The sequence below is a fragment of the Enhydra lutris genome, unplaced genomic scaffold, assembly GCF_002288905.1.
Source record: "Enhydra lutris kenyoni isolate GAN:26980312 unplaced genomic scaffold, ASM228890v2 scaffoldscaffold25, whole genome shotgun sequence".
Classification (NCBI taxonomy): Eukaryota; Metazoa; Chordata; class Mammalia; order Carnivora; family Mustelidae; genus Enhydra; species Enhydra lutris.
In genome coordinates, this window is record NW_019154109.1 from 8,020,875 (window position 1) to 8,042,636 (window position 21,762).

At 58.4% G+C, this 21,762-nt stretch overlaps 1 protein-coding gene across 1 annotated transcript; it reads left to right on the top strand.

The window, feature by feature from the left end:
* The first annotated feature begins 2,190 nt into the window (after nt 1-2,190).
* Nucleotides 2,191-21,762, top strand: LOC111151123 (contactin 2). Its single transcript, XM_022508908.1, has 22 exons — nt 2,191-2,260; nt 6,372-6,516; nt 6,645-6,820; nt 6,975-7,070; nt 7,455-7,664; nt 7,946-8,045; nt 9,588-9,763; nt 10,165-10,301; nt 10,763-10,892; nt 12,775-12,925; nt 13,050-13,177; nt 13,506-13,681; nt 14,180-14,300; nt 14,838-14,996; nt 15,411-15,560; nt 17,392-17,462; nt 17,782-18,016; nt 18,342-18,454; nt 19,797-19,983; nt 20,503-20,615; nt 21,060-21,228; nt 21,653-21,762. Exons 1-22 carry the CDS (start codon nt 2,191-2,193, stop codon nt 21,760-21,762), a joined length of 3,123 nt encoding a protein of 1,040 aa, XP_022364616.1.

Consider the following 21,762-nt stretch of genomic DNA (forward strand, 5'->3'; position numbering starts at 1 on the left):
GCAGAGTGTGCGTGTGTACATGCGAGAGTATCCGAGAGAGAGTTTGAGTGTGTCATGAGTGTGTGAGTCTACGAGGAAGAGAGAGTGTGTGAGTGTGTGTGCCCTGGGGCGTTGGCCCTCAGGCAGCCCCTGGGGAGCACTGAAGCCCAACGCCCCCGAATCAGCTATGCGGAGAATGGGAGTGTGTGACCAAGTGTGTCGCTGGCTGCTCGAGGATCTGGCCACAGCTGCCCGCCATCAGTCAAAGGCGACCCACAGTCACACCCACTGTTCGCGGGGCACTTTGCTAGGCTCTGGCGGGACCAAGATGAAGGAGATCCCAGGCTTGGAATGGAGGCACCTCCACCGGTGCGCGCTAAGGGTCTAGTCAGGAGCCCAGCTGAAGTCTAACTGTGTGCCTGTGGGGTCTCTGAGGGGCTTCCTGGCAAGGGCAGAATTTCTGGGCTCAATTCTGGAACTGAAAGTGGCAAGAACAGAAGGGGGGTGTCGGGTCATGGAGAGACGGCACCTGGGCCCCTTCCTTACAAAGGGAAGTGGATATGAGGCTGGGGTTGGGGCAGAGGAGAAAGAGCCACATATTTAAACATCCTTCCCCCCCCCCCCCCGACCCCCCCCCCCACCCCCCCCCCCCCCCCACTGACACCAGCCCCCAGCCTCCCTGACGCCCCAGGGCCAGTTCTCCCCCTCCCTCCTCCAGCTTCTCAGGAGGCAGAGAAAGCTTGCCAGGGGCCAGATGTTGAGGTTTAAAGGGGTTTGGGAGCCCTTTCTTTCTGAAGGACTAGAGCATGAAGTAAGGCTGGGAGATCCTGGGCTTGTGTTGGGTCCTCAGACCCCGCGCTGACTCTGGGGGCAGACTCTGGGGTCATCTGCAGCCTCCCCTGCCCCCCCGCCGCCCCCCCCCCCACCCCCCCCCCCCCACCCCCCCCCCCCCCCCCCCCCCCCCGCCCCATCCCGGGGACAGCATCCCCAGTCCCTCAGCTACGCTACACTCTCTGGGGGCGTCGCAGACTCAGAGCTGGAGGGGACCTTGCAGCACCCGCTTTACAGTGGAAAAGACACTCAGACCCAGAGATCATCTTGCCCCAGTCTCAGCCCCCTCCCCCTTCTCAGGCTTCTGGAAAGGCGCAGGGCAGAGAAGCAGAATCTGCATCTGGGTTATCTACTTTCCTCCGTGGCTCTGACAGGGAGCCCTGGGAGCCCAGGGACCCAGGCTCCCTCTAAAACCGGAAAGCAGACCCCTGAGAGGCACACACTACCCCCAGAACAACGTCAGCCTGGAGACGCGGAGTCAGCGGAAGGGCTGGCCCCTCGCGCCCCTCTCAGAATGAGGCCCCCTCTGGCCTCCTGGCGGAGGGGAGCTCTGACTAGCTCTGGGTGCCCCCGCTCGGGGAACGGGTGTTCCAGAGCTCCAGGATTTAACCAGTCTCCGTAGAAGAGGAAGGCTCCTTTGGGAGCCACATTAACTCCTGGATCCTAGAAGGCCTGTGGAGGCCCATCAGCCCTTCCAGCTGGGGGCACTGCTGGTGTGGCCAAGGCTAGGGACCTGGGGCCCAGGGGAGAGGGTGTGAATAAACCAGTGAAGCTCCTCACTGCTAGAAAAACAAGGAAGACCCCAGAGACTTAATGCCGCTCCTGGAGGGGCTTCTCACGGCCCCCAACCCAGGCAGCTGTGGGGGAGGGGCAGGGGAAATTGGGCCCCAAACGCTGGAGGAGGGAGATGTTCCCCACACCCAGGCATGGCCCTGTTCTCATCGGGACCCTACATCAAGCAAGGGGCAGGTGGGTTCTTGCCTCCCAATTAGCCATTGATTTCACTTCCTGAGCAAACCCCCGCTGGCTGTGGGGTGGGGGGGCAGGTACAGGGCAGAGCCAGACTCCCCCGGGGCCCCTAGGAGGCACTCAGCCGGGAAGAGCTTCCCCTCCCCGGAACAGCCAAGCCCCTTCCCCTGGGGGCCTGGGGCGGGTGAGTGCGGAGCAATTCCAGCAATAATTCCGGCCCCTCCCCAGGTGAGGGGAAAAGCTCTGCCCACTTACCAGGGAGCAAGGAGGGAGCCAGGAGGGGCGCTCTGAGGCTCAGAGTCCTCCCCATCCTCTGCCTCCCCAGGTCCTTCTCAGCCTCCAGCTGGACTCTCCCCGGGCTGGGCTGAGCCTCCTCTTCTCAGCTCCCGATCTCCGCCCAGAACGTCCACCATGGGGACATCCACCAGGAGGAAGTCACACCTGCTACTGCTGGTCGCTGTGGCCCTCGTCTCCTCTCCAGGTAGGAGGGCTTATCTGGGCTCCGGGGCCCAGCACGATGATTATACTGCTCTGTCATTGCTATTATTTTAGTGATGACTTCAGAAATCATTGACTCTCCCTTGCTGTGGCACTTAGATTTTTAAGGCCGTTTCCTTGCTAAAATTTTCCCATTTGCGGCTCTTTCTTTCCCTTCGAGGGGAGAAGGAACATGTCTCCACCATAACAGAGATGAAAGCAGCACGATCCACAGAGGGCGAGGCGTGCCTTGGGCCACACAGCGAGACTGTGGCGCTCTCAGATCTCCGTGGTCTTGTCTTCGAGCTGAGCCCCCTAAGGAGCTGTGCTGTCCTGTAATGGGGTAGCCACAGCCACGTGGAATGATTCAAACCGAGATGAAATTAAATTCTACAATTAGTCTTTCAGTTGTACAAGCCACGTTTCAAGGGCTAATAACCATGTTGGATAGCACAGATGACAGACATTTCCATCGCCACAGAAAGTTCTATTGGATCGTACCGCTCTAGCATCCTGTCACATGAGGAGACAGGGATCGATACCACAAAACGCTAGGAGGGCTCCCCAGGGCCCCGCTGCAGCCTGACGGACGGACTGAGGGTAGGACCTGAGAAGACATGAGACAAAGCGGGGGTGGCTGAGGCAGAAGGCCGGTGGGGGGAGCCAAGCAAGAGTTCTCATGCCAGGGCTGCCGTGGGGTAGGAGGTAGGGAGAGCATGGGAGGGAGGCCGGCAGAAGAGGGCACCGCAGGCCCAGACCCGGGCTGGCCGGCCCCTGGGGAGCCTGTGGGGAAGGAGGTGCTGGAGACCCAGCCCTTCCGGGAGCTGGAGGGAGGTCCCCCGCTGCTCGGAGGGGCCTGTTGGGACCACCACTTGCCCTTTCTGTCCTGACCCCCGGCCCAAATCCATAGATGCTTTTTTTTCTCTATAAAGATGTGCACGGGAGAAAGAGCCCTCATCCTCCTTCCTTCCTTCCTCCCTCCCTCCTCCCCCCACCCCGTTCCAGAGCACATTTTAGGTTCTCTCTCCCTCTCACCCGGGGAGGATTCCACTGGCACACTTTCAGATGCTCTCATTACCTCCTAACTGCCTCCCAGGCCTGCACCCATATCCCTGAGGCTGCAGGGAAACGGGATTGACCCAGAGGCCCCACGGAGCCTCCCAGCACCCTCGCCCCCCGGGCAGGGACAGAGCAGCCGCTGGGGCGGGGAACCAGCTGCACAGAGCAGCAGACGGCCACCCCGGAGACAGCAGAGGAGAGGCATGGGGGGCGGTGGGCGTCAGCACTGCCCTTCCCCATCGGGGACCGCTCAGGCCGGGACCACAACACCTGAGGCAGAGGTGTGGGCAGCGGCCAGACTTTTAGACCTAGAGATGCAGGAAGGCCCAGGGAAGGGGGGGACCCTCATTCCCGCATGGAACATCCATCACTGGCTCTCCCCCCTCCCGGAAAGCTGCCTCCACTCACTAGCCTGCTCTGGAGAAGCGGCCGTGGGTTCCAGGCACCCAGGCCAGGAAAGGCGGCCAGGAGGCCCCTCCACGTTCTCGGTGCTCCTGCCCCTTCCTCTGGGCTTCCAGATGCCCATGTTTGGGGGCGCAGAGTTGCCAGGACAGGGAATCTGCATCAGAGAGGGTATGAAACACGGGCAGCAAGGGAGGGTGTGTGTGTGTGTGTGTGTGTGTGCGCGCACGCGCGTGTGTGCGTGAGTGCAGCCTCAGAGGAAGGTGTGGGATGAAGGAGAGTGTGTTTGTGGATGTTTAAGAGGGTGCCAATGCCAGCGAGTTGTTGCCTGGACCGGGTGCTGCATTTGGGGGGATGACGGATGCGTGTGGAAAGCCTTCCAGCAAGAGTGATGGCTCCCGGCCCCACTGCCCTCCAGAGGGAGCCCCCACGAGGCACCTCCAGGTGAGGCGGGGGAGGACAGGGCCTCGGAAGGCTCTGATGGGAACCCAGGGAAAGAATCACGGCTGCTGTGGCTGAGGACACGGGCCACAGGTACAGCTGGCCGGGCTCCCAATCCCCGATCCGCTCCTCCTCGCTGTGCGATGTGGGGCAAGTCCCTGAACTTTCCTACATCTCAGTTTCCACATGAGGGAAGTAAGGAAATGTCAGTGCCTGTCTCGTAAAGCGGTTAGGCGAGGAAATACAGAGCGTGGCATCCGATCCAGAGCAAGCACTCAGTAAAAAGCCCCTGTTTTTATCAGTATGAATGCGCGCGCGCGTGTGTGTGTGTGTGTGTAAATAAGCACACGCAGACGTTAGTAGCTGGGCGTGCGTGGGCACAGATGTGTGCATGAATGTGTTTCTGACTATGGGAGTTGCTCAGAGAGGTAAGTGTGTGTGTGTGTGTGTGTGCATGTGCACGCGTGTGTGCATGTAAGGAAGTGTGTGTGGGCGAGACACGTGGGTGGACACTGGGCCGAGGGTGCGTATGTGGCTGAGTGCAAAGGACAAAGCTTTTTCTGGAAGAAAGCCAGTCTCAAAGCCTCAGTGCACCCCAGGCCCCCTCACCACCCCCCCGCCATCCCCAGAGTTACTGGAAGTGCTTATAACAGGAGGTGGCTCCTAGCAGCCCGGCCGCCCCCGCCAGCCCTCCTTCCCCACCGTTGGGGCCGTCCCAGCTGGAGCAGGGGTCCCTACCCTCCACCACCATCATTAACTTGGGATTAAGCGGGGCTCTCCAACCGAGATGATGCCGGCACCCCGGCTGCCGCCTCTGAGGCCTGGGGCAGCAGGGAGCGCGATGGGGGATGCCATTTCAGGGAGCCCTGCCTCCTTCCTCATTCAGACAGCTGCCCTCTGCCCCTGGGGTCCAGGGCTGGGCCTCAGCTGTGGCGTGGGAGGGTGCATCCCCCACCCCTGGAACCGGCCAGCAGCTGGATGTGCTGGGAGAGGAGGCACTAATTGGTTAATGGGGATCCCCCCACCCACCAAGGGGGGCCTGAAACCAGCTGCATTGAGGGGTAGGAGCCAATTAGGGGTGGCCTGGCTCCTGCCCGACACCCCAGAGGCAAAGCATGACGGGCCCCACAAGTGAGCAAGCAGAGCCCCCGTGGGAAGGCAGGTGTGAAACACCACCCTCTGTGCCTCGGCGTCCCCCGCCCTGCTGGCGTGGAACAATGGGGGCTGGAGAAAGAGGCATCCGCCCTGGCAGGGGGCCGGGCACGAGAACTCCAGTTGCACCAGCGACACCCATGTGCTCAGCAAACTCGGGAGACCGGGATCTAGACCTACATGTGCCACAGACTTGCCTTGTGACCACAAGCGAGTCACGCTGTCTCCAGGGCCTCTCTTTCAACTGCCACAGTGGAATGGTATAAAAATGCCCCCCAAAGCTACCTGCATGCTCATCCCATAAACCTTTCCTTCTCCGCGCACCCTCCACCCTGCCCCATGCTTGGGTCCCGCAGACATTTCCAGAGCACACAGCCTGGGCCAGACTGAGCCCTCTTCCAGACCCTGGGCGGCGAGTTTGTATTCGCTCCATTTCATAGGTGGAGATGTTGAGGTTCAGAAGGGCTCTGTCACGGCCACTAAGAGGCCAAGAGCCGGAGCATGTGCCATGGGCCCAGAAGGACCATCAGGCCCCAGGGACACACATCCTCTCCCCGTCTCTTTGGCCCATGACTTCCCAGGCCTCTCACACCTACGGATCAGCTCCCTCTGCCCCGAGGGCCCCTGCACCCAGCTGCCTCCACAGCTCTCAGCACCTTGTCCTGTCCTCCTCTGTCTCCCTCCTTGGACTGCAGGCCCCTCGAGGAAGAGGGACTATGTCTTATTCATTTTTGCAACACGGTCTAGTCTGGTGTTAGGTACACAGCAGGTACTCAATACCTGAGTGTGGGAGGGGTGATTTACTCAACTAACTTGGCCAACGGGGGCCTGCCCAGCCTGCTGAAATTCAAGTTTCAATTAATTAAAATGAAAGAAAAATTAAAACTGGGTTCCTCGGCTGCAGTGGCCATGTTTGGAGGCTTGAAGGCTGGGGCTCGTGGCTACGATATTGGGCAGTGCAGAAAATGGCATCTTGCCATCCTCGCAGAATGTCCTATGGGACAGCACTGCTCCCTTGGGCCCTAGGCCCTGAGGCCTCTGGTGGTGTCCCCCATCTACAGCTGGGAGTTCAGCTCGGGGATCCCCAGCCACCTTTGGGCCAGTCTTTGAAGATCAACCTCTCGGCCTGCTATTCCCAGAGGAGTCCACGGAGGAGAAGGTGACACTGGCGTGCCGTGCCCGGGCCAGCCCTCCAGCCACCTACAGGTGAGCCCCCTACGGCGGGCGCTGGAGGCCCCGGGGGGGCCGTGCAGCTCTTCCTCACCCAGCCCTGCCCCCAGGCTGGGTGCGGCCAAGCGGGACTCAGGAGGCGCCCCATCTGCCCCCCGCTGCAGGTGGAAGATGAACGGCACAGAGATGAAGCTGGAGCCCGGCTCCCGCCACCAGCTGGTGGGGGGCAACCTGGTCATCATGAACCCCACCAAGGCCCAGGACGCCGGCGTCTACCAATGCCTGGCCTCCAACCCAGTGGGCACCGTCGTCAGCAGGGAGGCTGTCCTCCGCTTCGGCTGTGAGACCCATGGAGGGCTGCACTTTGGGGGAGGGCCATAGGGGGCCGGGAAGGGTGTCCAGAAAGGGCAGGGACTATGTCCCATGGAGGCCGGGCTGAGGAGAGGCCCCCGGTCTTGGAGGACGGCGCCCGAGTGCCCGGTCTTTACCTCCAGTTCTGCAGGAATTCTCCAAGGAGGAGCGAGACCCGGTGAAAACCCACGAAGGCTGGGGTGTGATGCTGCCCTGTAACCCGCCCGCCCACTACCCAGGTGAGCCAGGCCCTGGCACACGGTTAGACAGGGCACAGCAGGGACCTCCAGCCACCGAGGGCTGGAGTAAAAGGTGGTGAGGGGCCCTTGGGAACACAGACCCCCTGGCTCCCCAGCCCAAAACAATTTTGTGTTTCCTTCACGGGTCTGCCATTTTCTAGCTCTGGGCCCCCTCCCCCTGCCTTCAGACTGGGAGCACCCTGAGAGCAGGAGCACAGCCACATTTTTTCCCCTAGTGCTCCCCTCAGTGCCAGCTTGGAGCCTGGAGCCCTAGGGACTAGGTCTAGAGATAACCACCTGCACGCCGAGGGTCCCCCCCGCCATGGCTGCCCCGCCAGCCTAGCACCCCGTGGTTTCCTCAAACTCCCCATGTCCTATCTATAGGCCTGTCCTACCGCTGGCTCCTCAACGAGTTCCCCAACTTCATCCCGACGGATGGGCGTCACTTCGTGTCCCAGACCACGGGGAACCTGTACATTGCCCGGACCAACGCCTCAGACCTGGGCAACTACTCCTGTCTGGCCACCAGCCACATGGACTTCTCCACCAAGAGCGTCTTCAGCAAGTTCGCTCAGCTCAACCTGGCTGCGGAAGGTCAGGGTCGGGGGCATGGTGGGGAGCAGAGAGCTGGAAGGGTCGGCGGACTTGGGAAAAGAGGGTTCCTCTCAGAGGTTGGGAAGGGAGCTCACAGAGCCCAGGGTCTGGGGCCTGGACTCCTGGGTCCTCCTGCTGCAGGGCCCAGGACCCTTGCCCAGGCCCCCGGGAGGGAACAGGGGTCAAGAAGGAGTTGGCTCTGAGCCACACTGCAGTTCTAAGCCCACGAGCACCTGGCCCGCATCACCTGCGTCTGGTCGGCAAACTCCCTCTCTCCCCAGATCCCAGGCTCTTCGCACCCAGCATCAAGGCCCGGTTCCCAGCAGAGACCTATGCGCTAGTAGGGCAGCAAGTCACCCTGGAGTGCTTCGCCTTTGGGAAGTGAGTGGTGGAGGAGGGAGGGGGCAGGCCAGGGTGCACTTTGTCAGAGCCCCTTGGGGGCCCACAGGACCCCAGGGAAAGCGCAGGCAGGGTCTAGCAGAGAGGGGGCAGTGGGTAGGGACCACCCCTCACTGAGCATGGTCTCATCATGATGCCAGGGGCCTGACACACACTGGGCACTCCCAGCAAGAGGGCATGGGCTCAGGGGACAGCCTGGGCAACATCCCAGGCTGGAGGCAGGGAGCGCCACGCACGAACCCCAACCTGGCCTGCCTGGTTCAAGTCCCGGTTCCATCCTTGGCTGGCTGCGAGGCCATGGGTAAACTACTTAACCTCTCTGTGCTTCTGCATCCTCATTTGTACGTGGAAACCGTCATAAAAAGTACCTGCATCACAGGGTTGTTCCGAGGATTAAGTGGGTTAACACACGTGACATGTCTAGAACAGTGCCTGGCATTTAGTGAGCATTCTATGCATGCTGACAGTTCTCTCTCTCTTTTAAGATTTTATTTATTTATTTGACAGAGAGAGAGATCACAAGTAGGCAGAGAGGTAGGCGGAGAGAGAGGGGGAAGCAGGCTCCCTCCTGAGCAGAGAGCCTGATGCAGGACTTGATCCCAGGACCCTGAGACCATGACCTGAGCCGAAGGCAGAGGCTTTAACCCGCTGAGCCACCCAGGCACCCCTGACAGTTCTCTTTTTATAAAAACTGCAATAGAAATCCTGCTCTCCCAGAGAAAGGATTCACTGGAATAGGGCTAAGCAAATAGCAGGTGCTCAACAAATGTTTGCAGAACAGTGTGATTTGCACACTGGTTCCGTTTCCTCATGTCTCCTGTGGATACCCAGGATGTCCCTGTTTTGTGAAAAGCTATTGGGCTTCCAGAAAATTCATATTTAAAGCACGTGGGGCCGCCTGGTTGGCTCAATCCATTAGGTGTCTGACTCTTGATCTCAGCCCAGGTCTTGATCTCAGGGTCCTGGGTTTGAGCCCCATATTGGGCTCCACACTGGACGTTGGGTGTGGAGCCTATTAAAAAAAAAAAAAAGTACATGGAAGATTAATATATTAACCCGTTCAGACTCAGTGATACCTTAGTCTGTTTTAGTACACAAGTTACTAATAAGTAGAGCCCTTTTGAAAAGTAAAGGCAAGGTCTGTTGGGGAGAGGGGGAGAGGGACCCATAGAGCCCCAGGTCACAGGCCACTGCTGAGGAAGGCCGTCCCAGAAGAGGCTCAGTGGCCAGTGCAGGGTGGGGGCAGGGAGGGCAAGCCAGCTTCAGGGTACAGACCACAAGGAAGGTTACTGGTATCGCAATACTGCAGGGGAGAGGAGACCAGAGGAACCCTACTTTCTGCTTCTCCCCTGCCTGAGCTCTGAGCCTACCTACGAGAGGCCTCGCCCTCCCCTCTTGCCTCTCTCCCTCCCGCCTCCTCCCCATCCCCACTTACCCAGCACCTCCCAAGGGCGGGAGAATCTGCGGGCACAAGGGAGTCTGCCTAGCGCAGCCCACCCGCTCTGGCTTTGTCTCCTCTGCCAGCCCCGTGCCCCAGATCAAGTGGCGCAAAGTGGACGGCTCCTTGTCCCCCCAGTGGGCCACCGCCGAGCCCACCCTGCAGATACCCAGCGTCAGCTTCGAGGACGAGGGCACCTATGAGTGTGAGGCGGAGAACTCCAAGGGCCGCGACACCGTCCAGGGCCGCATCATCGTGCAGGGTACACAGCCGGGACACCCCCTCCCCCTGCCTTCACTCTTGCTCCCTTAGGAAGCAGATCCGAAAGTCAGGGAGGGGACCCGGGTGGCCCCTGGCTTAAGCCTTCCCGCCCCAGGATTGCACTGGGTGTGGAAACAGAAGAAACAGACGCTCAGAGCCTCACTCAGGGGTGCAGAGAGCACATGGAAGGCTTTGGAATGCTTTTAACCTGCTCAAACAGCCCCGACACAGACGCCAAGGGCCCACTTTCTTCAGCCTGCTTCTCCCGTGACCCTGTTGTGGAATGCCGAGGGCGCCCTCTGCTGTCTGTCCCAGGAACTGCAGCCCTGAAATCCGGGACCATTGTGAGCAGGAGGCTTCTCCCAGCTCATCCCAGGCCTTTCTCTCTCTTGCTGCCCGCAGCTCAGCCCGAGTGGCTGAAGGTGATCTCAGACATGGAGGCTGACATCGGTTCCAATCTGCGTTGGGGTTGTGCGGCGGCTGGCAAGCCCCGTCCCATAGTGCGCTGGCTGCGGAACGGGGAGCCTCTGGCCTCCCAGGTAGGAGACTGGGGGCTTCCTACACGCAGCTGCGCTCGGCTCATCCAGTTCCCTCACCTTCCGGACTTTGCTCCCTGACTCTGCACCACCATGGGCCGTCTCTCTGGGACTATGAAGGCACCACGGGCCGGGTGGTTCTAGGTCCTTCTTTCCACTCCAGGTTCATATGGCCACAGGCTGGTCACCTGGATAGAGTCACGACTGAAGGGTCCAGAGACCTGGATCCAGGCACAACTGAGTCACAGAATCACTGTGTGGTCCTGAGTAGGTCACCGTGTCCCTCTGGCTTCAGCGTGCTGATATCCAGGGGCCTGGAGGGACCTGAGTCCTGGGATTCCGGGAGGTCCTGAGATGGGACTGGAGACAAATGAGACCCCTCCACAGGGGAGGGGAGGGAGTGGCAGCCTAGAGTCTCTACTGCACCCCCCCCTCACGCCCCGCCCCTGCTCTCTTCGGCACAGTCCCGTGTGGAGGTGCTGGCTGGGGACCTGCGCTTCTCCAAGCTGAGCCTGGAGGACTCCGGCATGTACCAGTGTGTGGCAGAAAATAAACACGGCACCATCTACGCCAGCGCCGAGCTGGCCGTGCAAGGTACGGGCCCAGGGAGGCAGGGGACGTCGGCAAGGACACGCAGGCAGGGGCTTTAAGCCTTCTGAACGGAAGCATTTCTAAACACACAAATGCAAGGGGCCGCTTCCCTTCGTTTTCCAATGGCTTCGGAGCAGAGCAGAGGAATCGAAGAAAGGAGATGAGACACTCGATTCCGAGCTTCCAGAAGACGGGTCGCTGGCTTGTCCCGTGTCTGGCACGATTACAGTTAAGCGCTGGCTGCCGCAAAAACAACGGGGCAAAAATCACGGGCCACCAACTCAGTTAGATTTGTGTTTAAACCAGCCCCATCCGCTGTGCGACCTTTGGCAACTTAATCTCTTTGTGCCTCGGTTTCTTGATGTATAAAAGGTGGGCAATAAAAGGTGGGCCCCACCCTTGGGGCGCCTGGGTGGCTCAGTGGGTTAAAACCTCTGCTTTCGGTTCGGGTCATGATCCCAGGGTCCTGGGATCGAGCCCCACATCGGGCTCTCTGCTCAGCAGGGAGCCTGCTTCCCACCGCCCTCTCTCTGCCTGCCTCTCTGCCTACTTGTGATCTCTGTCTGGCAAATAAATAAATAAAATATTTAAAAAGAAAAAAAAAGATTCTCTTAAAAAAAAAAAGTCCCACCCTTGTGTGGGTGTTTGGAAAAGGAAATGAGATAGAGGTAAAGCAGAGAGGACCTGGCCCTCACCGAACAGGTGCCCAGTAAATGTCAGCTGGTGCTAGTGTTCTTAGTTATATGATTTGAGCTCTTGGGGATTTGGTTTTCTCATCTGTAAAATGGGTATAGTGATACATATCTCGTCAAGTTGTGGTGAGCTTAACGAAGGTTCGTTCGTTTATTTGTTCCTTCAACCAATATTTATTTATTCAACACCTTGTAAGGAGTGAACATGAAAGATAAGGTCTCTGCCTTCCAGTATCCTACAATCCAGTGGAGAGTGAGGGACAATCACAAAATCACGTAATTAAATAATTTTGGACAGCCGTAAGAAAATTACGGTATAAAGAAACCAGCAGAGCGGTAGGAGGATGGTGGGCCAGTTAGAGAGGGTGGGTGGCTTGACCTCTCGGAGGAAGTCACATTTGGAGTGTAACCTGAGTGTTAACAAGCAGCCAGCCATGCAAAGATCTGAGGGATTTTTTAAGCAAAATGTATGGCCAGTGCAAAGGTCCTGAAGCAGGAAAATCTTCGGTATCCTCTAAGGAGAGAAAATGGCCCAGATGATTGGAGCATAATAAACGAAGGAGAGAGGGGCACCTGGGTGGCTCAGTCGTTAAGCGTCTGCCTTTGGCTCAGGTCATGATCCCAGGGTGCTGGGATCGAGCCCTGCATTGGGCTCCCTGCTCGGTGGGAAGCCTGCTTCTCCTTCTCCCTCTACCTGCTACTTCGCCGTCTTGTGCTCCCTCTCCGTGTCAAGTAAATAGATAAAAATTCTTTAAAAAAAAATAAAACAAATCGATGAAGGAGAGTGGCGTGAAAGGTGGGTGGAGAGGTCGGTCGTGTCTGTGAGCCCTTGTGAGGGGCTGGGACTTCCTCCTGAGTGTGTTCAAGTTTCTCCCAAGACACGCCAGCCTGCAGAAGTGGAGGAGGAGATTGGAGAAAGAAAGTGCAAACACAGGAAGACGGACTAGGGGGTTTTCAGTAGTTCTACAGGAGACTCGGTGGCTTGGCCCAGCATGGGGGCAGTTAGGGGGTGGTGACCAGCCGGGGCTGGACTCTGGGTGTATTTTGGCAGTTGTGCTGCCTCAAGTCACTTGTGGATTAGCCTCAGTGGATGCATAGAGTGTGTAGCGTGGGGCCGGCGGACCTCTTCATCCAGGCAACGGGCAGCGTTAGGATTCCCTGGGTGACTGCAGGGCACTCCTCTCTCCTTCCAGCCCTGGCCCCCGACTTCAGGTTGAACCCCGTAAAGCGTCTGATCCCTGCGGCCCGCGGAGGAGAGATCGCTATTCCCTGTCAGCCCCGGGCGGCTCCGAAGGCCGTGGTGCTCTGGAGCAAAGGCACCGAGATTTTGGTCAACAGCAGCAGGTACAACCCCTCCTCCGCCTGAACCAGTCCCTGGTCCTCCTCACCCACTGTGCAGGCGAGTCCCCTTCCCGTGATGACGACAGTGTGACCCTAGTTGGCCAGACCTGCTTTGTTCCTGCTGCAGAGTGACCGTAACTCCGGATGGCACCTTGATCATAAGAAACATCAGTCGGTCAGATGAAGGCAAATACACCTGCTTTGCTGAGAACTTCATGGGGAAAGCCAACAGCACGGGCATCCTCTCTGTGCGAGGTGAGGGGCGGATGGCAGGTGGCTCAGCTGCCACAGAGTGCCTGTCCCTCCTGGCCACCATGCTCTTGTGTTCCCACCTTCCTCCACATTCGGTTTTGAGGCTATCCTGGGACTGGACTTCGTTTGGGAAGTCCCTTGCCACCATCCAGAATCTACTCCTGCCTCCCTCTCGCACACTCGTGAGGCTCCTGGGAGGTCAAGATCCTGTTGGCCGTGCTGCCTCTTCTCTTCCTTGGGGCTTAGGGACCAATGCTTTTACCCTGCCCTGCTGCCTCTGCCTGGGCCTCTTCCCTCTCCCTCTCCCCAGGGATGTTGTTTCTCTTGGCAGATGCAACCAAGATCACCCTAGCCCCCTCGAGTGCGGACATCAACTTGGGGGATAGCCTGACCCTGCAGTGCCACGCCTCCCACGACCCCACCATGGACCTCACCTTCATCTGGACCCTGGATGACTTCCCCATCGACCTCGATAAGCCCGGGGGGCACTACCGGAGGGCCAGCACGGTAAGGCCTGAAGCCAGACAACAGTTAGCTCCTCCCTCCTTCTGGACAGACAGGGGATTCAATACGTCCTTAACTGTGACTACCCCAGAGCCTTTCCCCATTCCCTGAGGAATGCCAGGCTGGCAAGCTATCCTAGGATTCAGAGGAACTCCCTTCCTTGGATGGGCAGTTCCCGGGATCCCACCTGAAGATGACACATTTAGAAGAGGGTTAGGTACCAACCTGGCAAGGCTCCCTCCCCATCCTGACCCCAATGCAAATGACATCATCAGCTTGGACCATGGTTGACTGTCTCCGTAACAAACTGTTGTTCAGTCCCGTGGTACTAACAGAGGAGAAGCGGATTCCTTCCACTGAACAAACCAAAACCCCGAGATGCTGAGGGGTCCATGGACATAATGGAGCAGAAGACTCCGAGCCCCACCTCATGCCTCACTGCACTAGTCTGGGCCCCCTCCTCTGACCTGCTCCCCCCCACTTTTTGTCCCCCATGTGCAGAAGGAGACAGTTGGGGATCTGACCATCCTGAACGCCCAGCTGCGTCATGGCGGGAAGTACACGTGCATGGCCCAGACGGTGGTGGACAGTGCATCCAAGGAGGCCACAGTCCTGGTCCGAGGTGATGGGGTTTCCAACCCCGGCCCTGCCCCCACTCCCTCAGGGGCCGGCTGGGCTCTTCTGACCTGTGCTCCCTACTCCCCTCCTCTCCCAGAAAGCTGTGGGGTAAGGGCTTCTGAGAGAGAAGGGCTTCTAAGTCCCCAGAGCCGGAGCCAAACTTATCCCATGGTTTTTTGAAAGTTCTAAATAGAATATTCCTCCTCCAAAGCCACAATTTTAAAAATCCCCTTCCTAAGACTGGAGAACTCTGCTGAGGCCAGCAGTTTTCAAAGCCTGGTGGTGGCAGGCTTTGGAATCTATACACATCTCTGCACGAAGGCCTCTGTGAGCCCCTCCAGCCTGGGACACATTGCTCCAACGTCTGCCATCTGCCACTCACTGCTGTCCCCATTCCTGGCCCTCCCACCCCATGCGTGTTTAGTGCGCCCTCTGCTGCCCCATTCTGGGTATTGCACCAGCCCCTGCCCGCCTGAAGGAGACTGGCTCAAATTTGGAGCAGCTGAGTTCTGACTCCCTGTGCTCTGACCCCCTGGTGCAGGTCCACCAGGTCCCCCAGGAGGCGTGGTGGTGAGGAACATTGGCGACACCACCGTCCAGCTCAGCTGGAGCCGAGGCTTCGACAACCACAGCCCCATTGCCAAGTACACCCTGCAAGCCCGCACTCCACCTGCAGGGAAGTGGAAGCAGGTTCGCACCAGTAAGTGTGAGGCTCCACCCAGGTCAGTGCTGATAAGGCCTGGCTGAGCCTGAAACTTCAGAAAGGGACAGGCTTAGGTCCTCTGCCTGCAGGGAGTTCCCTGGCCCTTGGGGGAGGCAGTCCCATAGGCTGCAAGGGAGTGGGAAAATGGCTGGAGAAGGCAGCGCTCAGTCTGTGTCCTTGGAACGTTGACAGGCCATCTCTGGAGTTCCCACTGATGCACACAGCATCAACAAAGGTCCTGGGGTAGGGAGGTCTACTAGTTTTCCCATCCTTTCTAAAAGAGGTGCTGAGCACTGAGTATGGCAGGCACCACCATGAGGGCCGGATACAAGGTGAGTCAGGCCCAGTCTCTGCCCTTTCCATATCGACTAACTAACCAGTGCCAGCACACTGATTCTGGGTCCCTTGCAGATCCCGCCAACATCGAGGGCAACGCTGAGACCGCCCAGGTGCTGGGCCTCACGCCCTGGATGGACTATGAGTTCCGGGTGTTAGCCAGCAACATCCTGGGCACCGGGGAGCCCAGTGGGCCCTCTAGCAAAATCCGGACCAAGGAAGCAGGTCAGAGTCCTGGGGGTCCCAAAGAGAAGTAATGTCAGGGCACAGCCCCGAGCCCTCCTGGAAGGGAACCCCAGGGGAGGAGCAATTATGGGAGTTCCCACCCTGCTCAGCAGGCTTCAGACTCTAACAAAACAGATGAGAAAGGGACACAGTCAGGGCAAGGCCCCTGCTCCACGCGACGCACTCTGCCCTGGGCCACAGCCTGGGCCTGTGGGGGCTGGATGAACCACCCAGTCCAAACTCCTCATTTTAAAAAAATGGGTCAACCTTACAACTGCATGTGAATCTACGATGATCTCAAAATAAAAGGTTTAAGTGTATTTTTTAATGGAAAAATCAAAGTCTGGAGAAGAGTCTGGACTTGAACTCAGGACCATGGGGGTGGGTGATGGGCAGATGTCCTTCCTGGTAGTGCATGAGCTGCTGAAATCAGTTAATGAGGAAGGTGTGTGCGTGTGTGTGTAGGGAAGCAGTCAGTGTCTCTAAATCCTTTAGAGCAGGCGGAATGTACAATCTTCCCACAAGCTTCCCTGAAAGGCAGGTGGTATCACATCTTGAGAGAGGAAGGAAGGAGAGAGAAGCCAGGAGGGGCACCTGCCCACCCAGATTTTCACAGCTGAAGGTCCAAAATGAGAGCCTTGGGGTCCTGCAATGGGCAACATGGAATCAGGACACCGTCTCCCCTTCCCCGCCCACCCAGGCTTCCCGCCTCCCATGTGTAGTAAGGGTCTGCCTTCTTATGTCCTTTAAACACAGCTTCCCATAAGCCCCAGGCTAATTCTCCAATCAGTCAACATTTTTACCTGGTACCTCTCCAGAGTAAGGAATTCCAGGAAAAGTCCCTTCTTTGGTTGAACTTCTTAAAGAGACAAATGAAGGGAGGGGAGTGATCTCCTTCATTCTGGTATCCCAGGTGTTGGTGAGCAAAAGACAGCCAGGATGCAGAATTAAGATGATGGGCTTTGAAATCAGAAGAGTTGAGTTCAAATTTGAACTATGCCATTTATTAGCTGTGTGACCTTAGGCAAGTCACTTAACTGCTCTGGGCCTTGGTTTTTCCACTTGACAAGGGTGATGAGAACGCCCAGCTCACAGGACCACATGAGCAGTGTGGTCAAGCACCCCTTGCACATCACAAAGCCCTAAGCTCCTGGCATCAGAATCAAGTGATAAGTTTCCCATTGCTGGATTCTCTGTAGAACTCTTTTGACGCCCAGCCAAGTTACCCCCTGCCAAGATTCCTGATCTAATTAAGTAGAGTCTTGTTTTAATATCAGCTTTGTTGAATACTAGAGACAATTAGGAAATTAAATCTGCCATGGAGAGAAAAAATCATAATAAAACTCCCTGCAACATGAAAGAAATTTTTTTTTCATTAACTGCAGTTCCAGATTATTTATTCCCCTCATTTTAGAGCAAACTGGAGTAGATCTGTGTTATTTAGTTTAAACTGACGGGAGAGGAGACGACAAAGATCATTGTGGAGCAGCGACAATGACGGAGCAAGGACTGGTACACGAGCTGGGCACCATCGTCCTTGATTTTATTCTTCTTAGAGCCCTTGGAGAGAAACATTATTATCCTTATCTTACGAAGAGGGGAATCAGGCTCAGAGAGGTTAAGTAACTTGTCCAGGGACACACAGCTAGTAAGTGGCAGAGGTGGGACCTGATGTCAGGTCTCCCTTGACTCCAGAGCCCACATCCAGAGGTCCTGTTAGAGGACAAACCTAGGGGTGTCCCCATGCGTCTGCTGCACAAGCACAGGCACGAGGCTGCTGCCCCGTCACTGCGCATTCACCAGCCACATCTGTGTCCCTTGGCCCTGACAGCCCCCTCTGTAGCACCCTCGGGACTCAGCGGAGGGGGTGGAGCCCCTGGAGAGCTCATCGTCAACTGGACGGTAAGCTGCAGGGACAGAGGCAGAACTGTGCCTCCAGCTCTCTGGAGAGACAAATCCTGCCCACCCACCCCCACCCCGTCCTCACCCATCTCCAGATTGCGCCGCATGTAGAGAGGACCCAGACTGAGCCGCTGTGCAGCCCCGACTCCGGGTGCATGGCACCCCCTTCCCTCCCCTCGCATCCACTGCAGGAGAAAACCCGCCAAGGCCCCCAAGCCCCGGGGCTGCCCCTCTTGGCTGAGGCTGGGGTGGGGGGCATGGAGGCCGGGCAGGGAAACGCACGGCGGCCCCTCGCCCACGCCACGCTCTCACCCCCCAGCCCATGTCGCGGGAGTACCAGAACGGAGACGGCTTCGGCTACCTGCTGTCCTTCCGCAGGCAGGGTGGCAGCGGATGGCAGACCGCCCGGGTGCCCGGCGCCGACGCCCAGCACTTCGTCTACAGCAACGACAGCGTCCGGCCCTACACACCCTTCGAGGTCAAGATTCGCAGCTACAACCGCCGCGGGGAGGGGCCCGAGAGCCTCACAGCGCTGGTGTACTCGGCCGAGGAAGGTGGGCCACCTGTCCGTGGGGTGTGCGGGGGAGGGCGCAGCCCACACCCCAGCTCAGTTCCACGTCAGGGTGGGGAGTGGAGGACAAGGGGGCACCTGGCCTCATTCCCTGGCTACCCTGTCTCCCCGCAGGCCTGGGGGAGGGGGAGGGAGGCTCCTTGGGAAGAGAAGTGGCCTGGGCGAGGCTGTGGGAACTCCCAGGTGACCTTCTCCCAGGGCCCTGGGTTCTCAGAAATCCTAAGCAAGGGCAGGCCCCCGTTGGCAGTTTCTCTGCAGGACACGGGGAGGCCCTGGGGAATCCAAACCCCTTCTGTATTGGTCCCCAGAGCCCAGGGTGGCCCCTACGAAGGTCTGGGCCAAGGGGGTCTCCTCCTCAGAGATGAACGTGACTTGGGAACCTGTGCAGCAGGACACGAACGGCATCCTCCTGGGGTACGAGGTGAGCACTGTCCTGGGTCCTGGGACCGGAAGGGGGGCTGGGGGCACCTCACAGCTCACTAGTCACTCCTCCTGGGATTACTCATTCACTGAGGTGGGGCACTGCTGTCGTCGTGCAGCCCTGGGGAGGTAGCCTGAGCCAAGCCCCTCCCCAGGTCTAGAGTGAAATTCTGACCTGTGGATAGACTTGAAGTTCAGTGCTTGCCTAGAGCCAGCCCTGGAAGCTGGGGGAGCCGCACAGGTTCCGGAAGGGACATAGCCTGTCCCTTTCACACCAGAGCCCAGTTAGCTAGCATCGTCAGCCTGCGGAGCAGAGCATGGCCCCCTCCTTGTGCCTGTTGGTCGTCCTGTCCCTGGGAGCGGTGGGCCCAGCAGTTTCCGGCCTGAGCTCTGAGCCCCCAGTGACTCCATGCTGGAGCACCTTGTGGAGTAGACAGAGAGCAAGAGGGAGCAGTAGGAAGGGCAAGAAGGGAAAGGAAGAAATGTCACCGCCTAGGGGGAAGGATCAGGCGAGCGTATGGGCGAGGCTGGACGTTCCATTCCAGCAGCCTTAGCTCTGGGTCTGAGCGCAGTGGGACAGGCAAGCTGCACTGAGGAGGTAACACCAAAGTGTCCTTGATATGGACAAATATTTAACCAGTCCCGCTAATATGATGATGGTTTGCATCTTTACCGGGCAGCCGTCATCAGCTCGCCGGTGGGGGCGGGGACTGCTTCGCAAGTACAGACACTCGTTTCATATCCTTCAGCACAGCCCCCCGGGATCCCGGAGAGAACTCAGTGGGGTTGGGTTCCCGCAGCCCCCCACCCCCCGGGTGGAGTCTGTGCCCAGCCCCACGTGTCACCTGCCCCCTTGCCGCCTCATTCCACCCAAGTCTCCACGCTGCCCCTGGACTGGGCTCTCTGCTGACTGCTGAAAAGGCAGCAGCCCCCCTCCTCCATCCACCTTAGCTCGCTTCCCTGGCACTTCTTTCTCCTCTCAAAGAAGAAGAGAGACTGGGAGCCTTCTGAGTGGGTGTGAGTCCAGCGGTCAGATGGTCCTTCTTACCCAAGGTCACCTCCTCTTGGTCCTGGGGTGCTCCGGCCTCCCACCCAGTCTGCGGTAGTAACATCCCCTCCCTGATCTTGCGGTTTGTCCAGAGGTTGCTAATGATAGTGGGAAGCACGTGTCCCTGCTGTCTTGGAGCACATGGCCGTGTCCGGGTTCTGAGACCCGAGACTGAGTCTTGAGGACCAGAGGGAGCAGGAGAGGAACAGAATGTCGGTGGTCAGGGCCAGGGTCAGGGTCCCCCCGAGGTGGGGGCTTGGCTGCTGACCCTAGGGGTTCCCCTTGCCCCCTTCAGATCCGCTACTGGAAGGCCGGGGACAAGGAAGCAGCCGCCGACCGAGTGAGGACCGCGGGGCTGGACACCAGTGCCCGGGTCACTGGCCTGCACCCCAACACCAAGTACCACGTGACCGTGCGGGCCTACAACCGGGCAGGCACTGGGCCCGCCAGCCCTTCCTCCAATGCCACCACGATGAAGCCCCGTGAGTCTCTCTCGAGGGTGGGAGCACCTCTAGAACCACCCACTCCCGGGTGATAAGACTAATGTTCTAGGCCACAAGCCCGGGCCTGGACAGAAACAAGGCAGCAAGACTAATGAAAATAGGGGCACGTGGGTGGCTCTGTCGGCTAAGCGTCTGCCTTTGGCTCAGGTCATGATCCCAGGGTCCTGGGATCAAGCCTCGCATTGGGGTCCTTGCCTATCAGGGAACCTGCTTTTCCTCTGCCCCTCTAGGCTCCCGTTCTTTCTCTAAATAAATACATCTTTTAAAAAAAAAAAAGAAGACGACGACTAACGTAAATAGGGAGAGCACATGGGCTCTGAAGCATCTCTCTTCTCCAGCCTTCGGAGTTTCCTGAAGTTTGTTTCTTAGGCAGCTGTGATGGAATGTTCTGGGTGTAATGGCTGCGGGCAGACACATAGAAAAAGACTGGCTAAGGCAAGGAGGTGGCTGGGGAGGAAACACTGGGAACATTTCTCAGTCTTCTCCCTCCTCCCGCAGCTCCACAGCGCCCTCCTGGCAACATCTCGTGGACTTTCTCAAGTTCCAGTCTTAGCATCAAGTGGGATCCTGTGGTTCCTCTCCGAAATGAGTCTGCGGTCACGGGCTATAAGGTAAGGAAGGGCTCCAGCAGGCACCGAGTGGCCGGGCACTGGGCCTTTGCGTTTCCAGCGGACACAGGGAGCTGCAGTGTGGAGCAAGTCCGAGTCCGACGGAAGCAGAGTTCGGGATTGTTGGTGCCACAAGATACAGATAGCCTGTAGCAGAGACAGAAGGAAGGGGGCTGAAGGGAGGATGGCGGGAAGGCAGGGCTCGAGGGGACTAGGTGAAGTCTGAGGGTCCTTCCAACACTAAGGAGTCTGCAAAGATGGCTCAGCTTCTTGTAAGCTGTCCTCCCACCAATGAGGAGTTTATTTAAGGGCCCACTCCTGGTCAGCCAGCAACGGGAAGGGTGAGGACCAGCACTGAATGGGCATGTCCCGGTGCCCAGAGCTGGGGAAGAGAGAAGAACCAGCCGGCGTGAGTAAGCTCTACCTTGGCTGCCCTCCTCCCCACAGATGCTGTACCAGAACGACTTATACCCGACTCCCACGCTCCACGTCACCAGCAGGAACTGGATAGACATTGCCGTTCCGGAAGACATCGGCCATGCCCTGGTGCAGATTCGGACCACGGGGCCTGGAGGGGATGGGATCCCAGCAGAAGTCCACATCGTGAGGAATGGAGGTGCTGGCTCTCCCCCACCTTATCCCCCAGGAGAATCAGGGTCCATGCAGATGCCTGATGAAGGAACCATTCCCACCCAAACCAACCCCAACTCAGCCAGACCCCCAGGGCACAGGGGAAGGTGGGCAGGAACCGAGTGTAACCAAGTCCCAGCACTGTGCCACCCCCTGTCATCCCCCCCCCCCCCCACGTCCCTGAGGGCCAGGGAGGAGTGAGCTCCCTTCACCGGGCCAGTCATTAGACCACAGAAGCAAAGGTCTTACAAAATGCTGTAGGAGTAGGGCTGAGAACCCCTCCCAGCCCTGAAGCCACCCTCCCCGAGTCTCCTTAGCCAAGGTTTGGATCCCGTCCAGGGGGTGGGGCGGGGACAGGCTGGCCCCAAGCCCAGCGGACACAGCCCCACTTTTCCACCTGCTGGTTTCAGGCACAAGCATGATGGTAGAGAACTCTGCAATCAGCCCGACCCCACATCCTGGCACCATCCTTTCCCCGTCGATGGCGATGCTGGTCCTCGTAGGCTACCTGGAGCTCTGA

Excerpts from the sequence above, each read along its gene's own strand:
- LOC111151123 (XM_022508908.1), top strand. The coding sequence starts at position 2,191 with ATGGGGACATCCACCAGGAGGAAGTCACACCTGCTACTGCTGGTCGCT. Across the intron at positions 8,046-9,587 it reads GAGTGCTTCGCCTTTGGGAA|CCCCGTGCCCCAGATCAAGT; the intron begins GTGAGTGGTGGA and ends CTCCTCTGCCAG. Across the intron at positions 18,455-19,796 it reads GCATCCTCCTGGGGTACGAG|ATCCGCTACTGGAAGGCCGG; the intron begins GTGAGCACTGTC and ends TGCCCCCTTCAG.